The sequence below is a fragment of the Phytophthora parasitica genome (genome assembly GCF_000247585.1).
Source record: "Phytophthora parasitica INRA-310 unplaced genomic scaffold supercont2.246, whole genome shotgun sequence".
Lineage (NCBI taxonomy): Eukaryota > Oomycota > Peronosporomycetes > Peronosporales > Peronosporaceae > Phytophthora > Phytophthora nicotianae.
This window is the reverse complement of record NW_008649232.1, coordinates 4,666-13,350: the sequence shown is the minus strand read 5'-3', so window position 1 is coordinate 13,350 and position 8,685 is coordinate 4,666. Positions and strand designations below refer to the sequence as shown.

The window sequence follows — 8,685 nt, the reverse complement described above, 5'->3', positions numbered from 1 at the left end:
TAGCCGCAGTTTTCTTTTACTTGTATCCAGGTTGTTACTAAACCTTTGGGATTTTTCACTTTTGCACCATCGTTCGCATCATCGCCTCCAGTTCCACTCGACGTACACGTTTGTATTCCTCGATGATCTCCCCGCGAGTTTTACCTGAGGCATCACCTGAGCCAGACCCGACCATCTTCAGGATCGATGACGCCTTCACCTGCTCACTCGAGGTTGTGGGCTCCGAGCGGCCAGTTGGTTGCGATCTAGCAATTGTGTTAACACGGTTTCTCCTGTTTCCAGCGGTGATCTGTTCAGTTGGGCTGAGACTTTCACTTGGCGGTGATGGAGTGTAGTGTCTGACATGTTGCCGTGATGCAAGGTGCCGGTCAACAGTAAGATCTGTTCGTGACGAACCTGGCGGGCTCTCCACAAGCACAGGAAGGATTCGTTTAACAGGCTCAGCTTTCCGTTGATTAGCAGCCGAATTGTTCGTCTCTACGTGGTTGTTTAGCTTCTCTTCATCACGATCTCCGCTTCCAGAATCCGGCTGTGTGTCGCGCAATGGTGGTGGAACCGCTACAAGTTGTCGACGCAGCCTTGTCTCGACAGCCCAGGATCTGGTAACTGTTGGCCGCACTGCTATCAAACTCGTTAGGGTGAGCGCAACAGAGAAAACCAGCTCGATTACAATTCGATAGCTACGTACGAGGATCTCCTGAATCAACTGCAGCAGCATCGGGAGGTGCTTTACCAGCACCAGCGTTTTGAGCTTCCATCTCCTGTTTACAACAATCTCCGTCAGTTTGTGGTGAGTTGCATTAACCAATAGGTACGCGTACCGCCTCCAGCATCCAGTTCAGGCGAGCCTCCTTTGATTGAAGCTGATTTTCAAGGGTTGTAAGCCGGTCTCGTGGTTGATCACCCATTTTTCTTTGGTTGTGTGATGTGTCATCGACGAGTTGATCTGTCGTGTTGTTCCTCTGGCGGTCTTGACGGAGCTGTCGCGTAACATTTGACTCTTCTTCACCCTTACTTAACGTGTGCTTGAGCATCTGCCTCGCTGAAAACTGTTGGGGTGACATTTTCACGATAGCTCCACCAGCGATGATAGTTTTACCATTTTTGTTATTGCTGCGCTCGTTCCTAAAACCAAAGCTGGTGAGATAGGCATCGAACACTTTCCAAGCAGACAGCAAAGTCATACCTGTCAATTCGTGACCGCTCTGCCTGCAGGAGCAACTCCTTCAGACGTCGATTTTCTTCCACTAACGCGGCATTGGAGGAGCTACCAGCTGCTTCGCTTGGTTTCTGGTTTGCTTTCCGTAGCAGCTCTCGCAGACGATTGACCTCAGCCTGTACACCAGACAGTAATTAGACAGGATGAAAATTATAATACGGCAAATACCGTCGATACATACACGCATGGCCTGGATTTGACGCTCGTAGTATAGTCGCTGTTCTCCAAGCATTTCGTTACTAAACAAGCTGCGTCGAACGGGGCGGCAACGGATAGCTTTCAGCCGCTCAGCAAACCGTAATGTGGCAAAAGACTCCTCCAAACATGCTTTAGATGGGCTGATTGTAACGATGAACGCTGTACGCCCTGATCCTTGTAGGCAAGGTTGGAGCAATCGTGTCAAGACGGAGTCTCGAAACGGGACGTGTGACCGTTCTTTCTGCGTAAGAGCCATTACGCAGTTGGTCAACGCAGATAAGCTCTTGTTGATTGAAGCCAGCTCGGTCGCATACTTGTCGGTCAGATCGCTCCCGTTCACGTGCCATTTCTCGGATCCTCTGCATTCACAGTACACTGCTGGGTGAGCGAATGCAAACAAGGACTACACTCAAACAAACAAGAGAGCAATACTCACGCTAGATCCACGAAGAAGAGTCTTGAAAGACGAGTCTTTTTTGCGTTTATCTTGCTGGATCCATCATTTGCGAGGGTCTTTCGGAGAGTGATTTGAAATACAGCGTGTCCTCGGCTGCTGAATTGGTTGTAGAGATTATCTCGGACCTCTCGATGTTGTGAGCCCTGCATCATAATTAAGGGTCATCCATATATGCAGCTAGTATTTGAAAAATACGATGCAAGTCTTACCTCTCGAAACGCTTGCAGTAGTTCAGCTTTATTGGTAACATTACGCGATGTCATGCCGTCCACAAACACTGACCCATCCAGCTTTTGCCGGATTTGGAGACCTTTTGCATCCTTAGCGCTGAGCGAGCTGTTCCAGCGAGCACGCTGCGTCGTCGACCCTTTTGTTGCAACAGCCTTGGCATCCGGTGACTTATTCCCGTTCACTGGTATTACCTCTGGTGAGAGGATGTCGAATATTTTCTCATTGTAAATCTGAGAGGAAGAATATCCGTCATTCATATACAAGGATTCTAACCTTTTTAAAAATTCGCCTCACCTCGATAAAAGAGCAATAAACGCTGAATAACGTCCCACCTGATCCTCGCTTCTCGCGCTCTATTTCGGCAAAGAGTCTTTCGACACTTCTAGGAACCACTCCGTTGTTGACTGGAACAGGACTCGCTACGTCGATATCAACACTTTCGTCACGCTGAAGCCCGCTCATAGCTGATAACAACGTACAATGAGATTCTACATGGAAGCCGGGTGTTTCAAACACATAATGCCTTACTGTATGTTTTCCCTGTTCCTGTTTGACCACTAAAACAACGGAAAAACATTCATCATCCACTTTTAGGGTCGGAAAAAGTGTATCTTAGCACCACAACCAGTAGTTAGCTTGGCAACCTACTAGGCAAACACGCTGCAATCAAACCCGGCAATTAAACCGTCGACACAATCTGCAGTACCAGTACATGTACAAGTGTTACCATTGAATCTACACCATAACCACCGACGCCAGAATACGTAACGTACCTGATACGCTGCGATATACGCTGTCTTGTGATGCTCCTTGGGTAAACACGGCGTCAGCTTTCAAGATCTTTAGCTGTCCATTCTTCTCCCAAACCACCTCGCTTTGCTGTCATCCAGATTATCCACAAGGATCAGAGCTAACTTGGAGCAGTACCGTTTAGCACCGCATATCACCTGGACGGTTATAGTCGCGGTGGAGTTCCCTTCCGTCCCACGAATGTCTTCTGCAGCTTTTGGCCATGGTTCTTCTCGCGCTTGGAGAGGTCTCACACGCACGACGACTTTCATCTTCTCATTTGCCACGGTATTGTTGTCGCAGTTAGATCCAGCGCTCATTGCGTCACCATTACCGGCCACATTGGTTACATTGACAGCAGAGCCCCCTTGTGGTTTGCCGACCATGCTTAAGGTGACCACTACTGACGCTTTTGTTTCTCCTTTTGTCCAACAGTTATCCCATGTCAAAAATCAAAATAGAAGGCGGGTATTCTTAATAGCAGACCTCCACCTCGATACGATCAATGACGTAGCAAGCATTTCCCGAGAGGCAGCAATAGGTGATCAGGCACTCAACACCCTCGTGCCTTGCGAATTGATCGACCACGTTGAAGATAATTTAGAAACGAGCGAGCTTGCCCATTAGAAACGATGTAATGTAACGTGAAGGTCGCTTCAGTGAAGCATACTAAGTTCAAGACAGATCACAATGAGGAAGGGTGCAGAAGACTTCGCAATGAATCGCTGCCAGCGACTCGCTGTCGGGCCAAGTTCAAAGCTTGTGCAAACGGACAACGGCTGGAAGCTTGCAGCAGCTCGTGCGCATAGCATTCGCGATACATTGCCGATGAAGATCTCGGGGCGACGCGCCGTTGTCGAGGCTAGGAAGATTGGCGCGAAATCGGCCAATCAGGGCCCAGTCCGCCCGAGCTCCGAAATTCGGATGAAATGGCTCGGTTGACACGAGTCCGAAGCTCTTATTAACAAGTCGCCAGCGAGCCTGCCACGCCGCGGTAAGCAATGTGATACCTAGCTGGAGACAAAGGAAGAAACGTGGAGCTTGATGCCGATTTTTGCATCATCAGCGTGCAATCAATCTGCACCGGTGAGGACAGTATCTTGTGCCCTGTCCATGCACTGCACATCAATTTCTGCTTGGTGCTTGCCACGTACCCACGGCCTCGAATCTACAGAACGCTGCTGCCGATATCCATGGATACATGTACTGGGTTCGTGAGCTCATTTCCGAATTGGCCTCTCCAGCCTCAAGTTCCTGAAACAAGCTCCCTTCTTACAATAATGGTGTCGATTGTGTCGATTAAGGCCCGCCAGATCTTTGACTCGCGTGGCAACCCGACCGTCGAGGTTGATCTCGTCACCGAGCTCGGCGAGTACCGTGCTGCTGTCCCTAGCGGAGCCTCCACGGGCGAATTCGAGGCCCTGGAGATGCGTGACGGTGGCAAGGACTACATGGGCAAGGGCGTCCTGAACGCCGTGAGGAACGTGAACGAGATCATCGCTCCCGCTCTTGTCGGCAAGGACGTGACGAAGCAGGCCGAGATCGACCGCTTCATGGTGGAGGAGCTCGACGGCACGCAGAACGAGTGGGGCTGGTGCAAGAAGAAACTGGGCGCCAACGCCATTCTGGGTGTGTCTCTCGCTCTGTGCCGTGCCGGCGCCGCTGCCAAGAAGCAGCCTCTGTGGCAGCACATCGCCGACCTGGCCGGCAACCCGACCCCGTGCCTGCCAGTGCCGTCGTTCAACATTATCAACGGTGGCTCGCACGCTGGCAACAAGTTGGCCATGCAGGAGTTCATGATCCTGCCTGTGGGCGCCACAAGCTTCACGGAGGCCATGAAGATCGGTTCGGAGGTGTACCACAACCTGAAGAAGGTGATCAAGGGCCGCTACGGCCTGGATGCCACCGCTGTGGGTGATGAGGGTGGTTTCGCCCCGAACATCCAGTCGAACGGTGAGGCCATCGATCTGATCGAGGAGGCCATCAAGGCTGCCGGCTACACGAACCAGGTGCGTCTTGGCATGGACGTTGCTGCGTCGGAGTTCTACACTGGCGCCGAAGACGCTCGCTACAACCTTGACTTCAAGAACGAGAACGCTGCGGAGTCGGAGAAGATTTCGGCTGACAAGCTGCAGGAGGTGTACGAGGGCTTCATTGCCAAGTGCGCTAACTCGAGCAAGATCGTGTCCATTGAGGATCCGTTCGACCAGGACGACTGGGCTTCGTGGGTGAAGTTCACGGGCAAGGTTGGCAAGGACGTTCAGATCGTGGGCGATGACCTTACGGTGACGAACCCGACCCGTGTGAAGAAGGCTATTGAGCAGAAGGCTTGCAACGCTCTTCTGCTGAAGGTGAACCAGATTGGCAGCATCACGGAGTCGATTGAGGCCGTGACGATGGCTAAGAAGGCCGGCTGGGGCATTATGGCCAGCCACCGCAGCGGTGAGACCGAGGACACGTTCATCGCCGACCTGGCTGTGGGTCTGAGCGCCGGCCAGATCAAGACTGGCGCCCCGTGCCGTTCGGAGCGTCTTGCGAAGTACAACCAGCTTCTGCGTATTGAGGAGGAGCTTGGCAACAAGGCTCGCTACGCCGGCGAGGACTTCCGTGACGTGGAGAAGCTCGGCAAGTACTCGACTTTCTAAGTGTCTCGTGTACACATCTGAAATGAGCTGTAGCTCTCTTTATTCGAGGGATTTTAAGGTTCAACACGTAGTTCCCGTTCTAGTTATTCATCCTTCGTTTAGTGTTGTTCATCACTTGGTTAGGCGGCCCTTCTTCATAGTGCTAGACTGGCTGCGGAAAGCGGAGTAATGCGTCGTTCCACCGTAGACCTTCCTGTCTGGAGTGAAGACGGTGAACAGGTCGGAGGTTGATTGCTGCTTTGGCATGCCGTAGGTTGCAAGCCAATGCTTCAAACTGGTGATCGTGGTGTCAGTGTACCCTACGTCTTGACCCTCGGCACTCTTCTCAATCTTTTCAGTGAGCTGATCGATCTGCTTTTGGAGGTGTAAGATTTGTTCTTGCAATCGTTGCACCTCTCCACTACGCAGGATGTTCTTGACGTGTTGAGGTTGCTCATAGTACGCAAAGTATCCTGGCCGCTTGGATGCTGTGATGGCTGCCTCCAAGTTCTTGCACGTCTTACGAGAGACCTCGTTGAATCCGCCAGGTGCTGTCAGCACGCAACAAGACGTATGTCAAGGAATCTTTCAATTGATTTCCACCCAAGGCTACTCACCATCGAGGAGTTCATTCAGCTTAGTCGACTTGGCTTTCTGCTGCTCTAGCAACTCGATTTTCTTCTTCACGAGCTCCTGCGTCAGCTCCATATCACGCACACGCCGTATCGATGTTAATGTGACGAGTACAATGAGCAACAACAATGATAGAGCTCGGGCTTCAAACATGAATCGTCCTCGCTTCTCGTCCACAACAAAAAAAGCCGCAAATAACCAGAAATGTCAACTTCAATTCTTCGTTAAAATATTCAATAATTGTTCGTTTCAAACAACAAAGATAATTCATTCAATTCTTCGACAATAATTTTAAATAGAATCACTTCGCAATGTTGCTGCTAGGATGCCGCTCTGCGACTCATTACGCGCAGGTCAAGCGCTCACAACCCTGGTTTAACAGAGCAAATTTGTCTACCAGAACAGGTAATGTGCGATGCGGCAATTATGGCACCTCCGTTTCGTCCAAGGTATTCGCGGACTACGTGCGCAAATGCGGAGTGACCAAGAAGAGGCTTCACCAGCAACTCTATCCACGAGACCAGGGGCAATGCGCACCAAAGGGGGAGTTCCCCATTGCAGTTGCTGTTTCGGGTGGCGCGGATAGCATGGCGTTGATGCTGTTGCTAAGGGAGTATCTGCAGGAGAACCAAATCAAGACTCCGCTCCTAGCGGTCACAGTGGACCATCAGCTGCGGATTGAGAGTAGCAGGGAGGCGCTGGAGGTCGCCAGGATTTGTGCCAAGCACGGAGGCATAACTCATGTTACCAAAGCTTGCGACTGGCACTCTGAAGATACAGGACAGCAGGCAGGAGAAGGACACCAGAGTGATTTGTTAACGCCGGTGAAACCAAGGGATAGCAAGATGGAGGAGCAAGCGCGGGAGTATCGATACAACTTGCTGCGGCAGGTGTGTTTGAAATACCGTGTGCAGTGTTTGTTTGTGGCTCACAACCGCGGTGATCAGCTTGAGACGACACTCTTCCGCCTCGGAAGGGCGAGCGGCATTAACGGCCTAGCAGGGATTGCAAACCAGTTGCCACTCTGTTCGCTCGATGGATTACCACATCGTTCAACTTACAGCGGAGAGTTGGAGACAAACAGCATGGTGACACTTGTGCGGCCATTGCTCTCTGTTACCAAGGACAAGCTGATGGCAACATGCGATCGATTTCAGCAGCCGTGGATACATGATCCGTCCAATGATGACCTTAAGTACGACCGCGTACGGATCCGCCAGGTATGCCAGCAATTTCTAAGTATATGCGAACAACAGCAAGGTGGCCTAAGTATTATAACCTGAGCAGGAGTTGAAGCGGGTTGAAAGGGAGCAAGGGTCCGAGATCCTGGACTTGTTCGCTAGGTTCCAGATGACTGCTGAGAAAGCCAAGAAAGAGTTCGCACGAGTCGGTACGGAGCAAAGTGCGCTATCTGTGGGCTGGTGGTTTATTCAGATTTATTTTAACGGCATTCATTGCACCCGCAGAACGAGCTATGCTTCGCAAGTGCATTGTTACTTGGGAATCAGATCTCGTCGTCCTACGCATGGCTGTTCTCCACGACCCAAACATGTTCGAGGAGCTATTGTATCGGCTTCTCTCGATTGTAATTGTGCACACCGGAAACAAGGATACACCCCCGCGCTTAGCATCCATCGCTCGCCTTGTACGTGACCTGCAGCGTTTGGATTTAGGGAAGCAGATCACGTTAGGTGGATGTCGGGTGAGTTTTTTTCCGAACGAGTATACTCGCGGCCTCACTAATGCATGTGGACGTTGTTCTGCAGATTAAACGCATTGCAAAAGGCCGCCAACTAGAGATACAGCCTGAACGCAAAAGATGAAGACCGCGTATATCATTGGTGCTTCTACAGCTTCAACATAAAAGTTACCTTTTTCTAGAACACCGACAAAATACCGGTAACCGACTATTTTGATGCTCGCTCCGCCAATCACTGCCAAACCTGGACGAGCTCACAAGTAATTGTGCAAAATGGGCAAGAAGTCTGCACCCGCCGAGGTGGCGCCCGTGCCCGGGTTCTTCGGCCACGTGGTGAGGCCTGGCCACCCGCTTAAGTGGCCGAACGAGGTCGAGGATTTTTGCATGCAGCTGAATTCTGCCGCGCTCGGTGCCGATGCGACCAAGGGCCGCTCCACGCTGTCCGTCGTGGCCAAGACGTCCAAGATTGCGCTGTGCACGTTGACGCCCGAGGTGGCCGAGCAGTGGAACTTGACGCAAACCTTCACACCAATGGACGGCGAGATCGAGTTCGTGGTGGACGGCCCGAACTCCATCCATCTCACGGGATTCATCGAGGTGGAAAACGAGGAAGACAGCGGCGACGAACACGATTTTGACGATTTGGGCGATGATGAGGAAGAAATGATGGTGTTCGGTGGTGACAGCGACTCGAGCGGTGGTGATGTCGACGAGAATGAAGAAGAGGAGGAGGAGCTGAATGACGAGAACAAGAAGAACCGCTTTGAGGTGCTCGAGGAGCGTCTTCACAACGAGTCTGATGCCAAGAAAAAGTCGCCCAAGAAAGAGGTGAAGA

The 8,685-nt window shown here is 51.4% G+C and overlaps 6 protein-coding genes across 9 annotated transcripts in view; 4 read left to right on the top strand and 2 right to left on the bottom strand.

Annotated features, from left to right (window-relative positions):
* Window positions 1-106: 106 nt before the first annotated feature.
* PPTG_24813 (hypothetical protein) lies at window positions 107-3,693 on the bottom strand (the record flags this gene model as incomplete). Of its 3 annotated transcripts, XM_008918619.1 has the most annotated exons (12): window positions 3,053-3,280; window positions 2,879-2,984; window positions 2,754-2,802; window positions 2,634-2,662; window positions 2,400-2,569; window positions 2,084-2,335; window positions 1,854-2,017; window positions 1,401-1,776; window positions 1,187-1,335; window positions 822-1,125; window positions 689-761; window positions 107-621 (listed from the first exon to the last, which is right to left on the bottom strand). In XM_008918619.1, coding segments are annotated over exons 1-12 (2,415 nt in total), but the record flags the coding sequence as incomplete, so codon positions are not given. The 3 variants fall into 3 exon arrangements, with proteins under 3 accessions (XP_008916867.1, XP_008916869.1, XP_008916868.1); XM_008918621.1 differs by adding an exon at window positions 3,387-3,693 and having other exon boundaries at window positions 2,634-2,802; window positions 2,879-3,315; XM_008918620.1 differs by having other exon boundaries at window positions 2,634-2,802; window positions 2,879-3,693.
* Window positions 3,564-3,836, top strand: PPTG_24812 (hypothetical protein; the record flags this gene model as incomplete). The annotated part of the gene is made up of 1 exon (XM_008918618.1): window positions 3,564-3,836. The coding sequence occupies exon 1, from the start codon at window positions 3,585-3,587 to the stop codon at window positions 3,834-3,836; it is 252 nt and encodes an 83-aa protein (XP_008916866.1). The 5' UTR covers window positions 3,564-3,584.
* A 251-nt stretch (window positions 3,837-4,087) lies between these two features.
* Window positions 4,088-5,539, top strand: PPTG_20013 (enolase; the record flags this gene model as incomplete). The annotated part of the gene is made up of 1 exon (XM_008918617.1): window positions 4,088-5,539. The coding sequence occupies one exon, from the start codon at window positions 4,088-4,090 to the stop codon at window positions 5,537-5,539; it is 1,452 nt and encodes a 483-aa protein (XP_008916865.1).
* On the bottom strand, window positions 5,424-6,364 carry PPTG_20012 (hypothetical protein). The gene is made up of 2 exons (XM_008918616.1): window positions 6,136-6,364; window positions 5,424-6,069 (listed from the first exon to the last, which is right to left on the bottom strand). Exons 1-2 carry the CDS (start codon window positions 6,302-6,304, stop codon window positions 5,651-5,653), a joined length of 588 nt encoding a protein of 195 aa, XP_008916864.1. The 5' UTR covers window positions 6,305-6,364; the 3' UTR covers window positions 5,424-5,650.
* A 96-nt stretch (window positions 6,365-6,460) lies between these two features.
* PPTG_20011 lies at window positions 6,461-8,007 on the top strand (the record flags this gene model as incomplete). Of its 2 annotated transcripts, XM_008918614.1 has the most annotated exons (4): window positions 6,461-7,371; window positions 7,439-7,541; window positions 7,618-7,853; window positions 7,918-8,007. In XM_008918614.1, coding segments are annotated over 4 exons (1,307 nt in total), but the record flags the coding sequence as incomplete, so codon positions are not given. The 2 variants fall into 2 exon arrangements, with proteins under 2 accessions (XP_008916862.1, XP_008916863.1); XM_008918615.1 differs by having other exon boundaries at window positions 6,461-7,541.
* A 116-nt stretch (window positions 8,008-8,123) lies between these two features.
* Window positions 8,124-8,685, top strand: part of PPTG_24811 (hypothetical protein) — a gene marked incomplete at both ends in the record, with an annotated part of 5,053 nt that continues 4,491 nt past the window's right edge. The window contains one exon of the mRNA XM_008918613.1: window positions 8,124-8,678. Within this exon, the coding sequence (XP_008916861.1) occupies window positions 8,124-8,678 (555 nt within the window). The remainder of the gene's footprint in view (window positions 8,679-8,685) is intronic.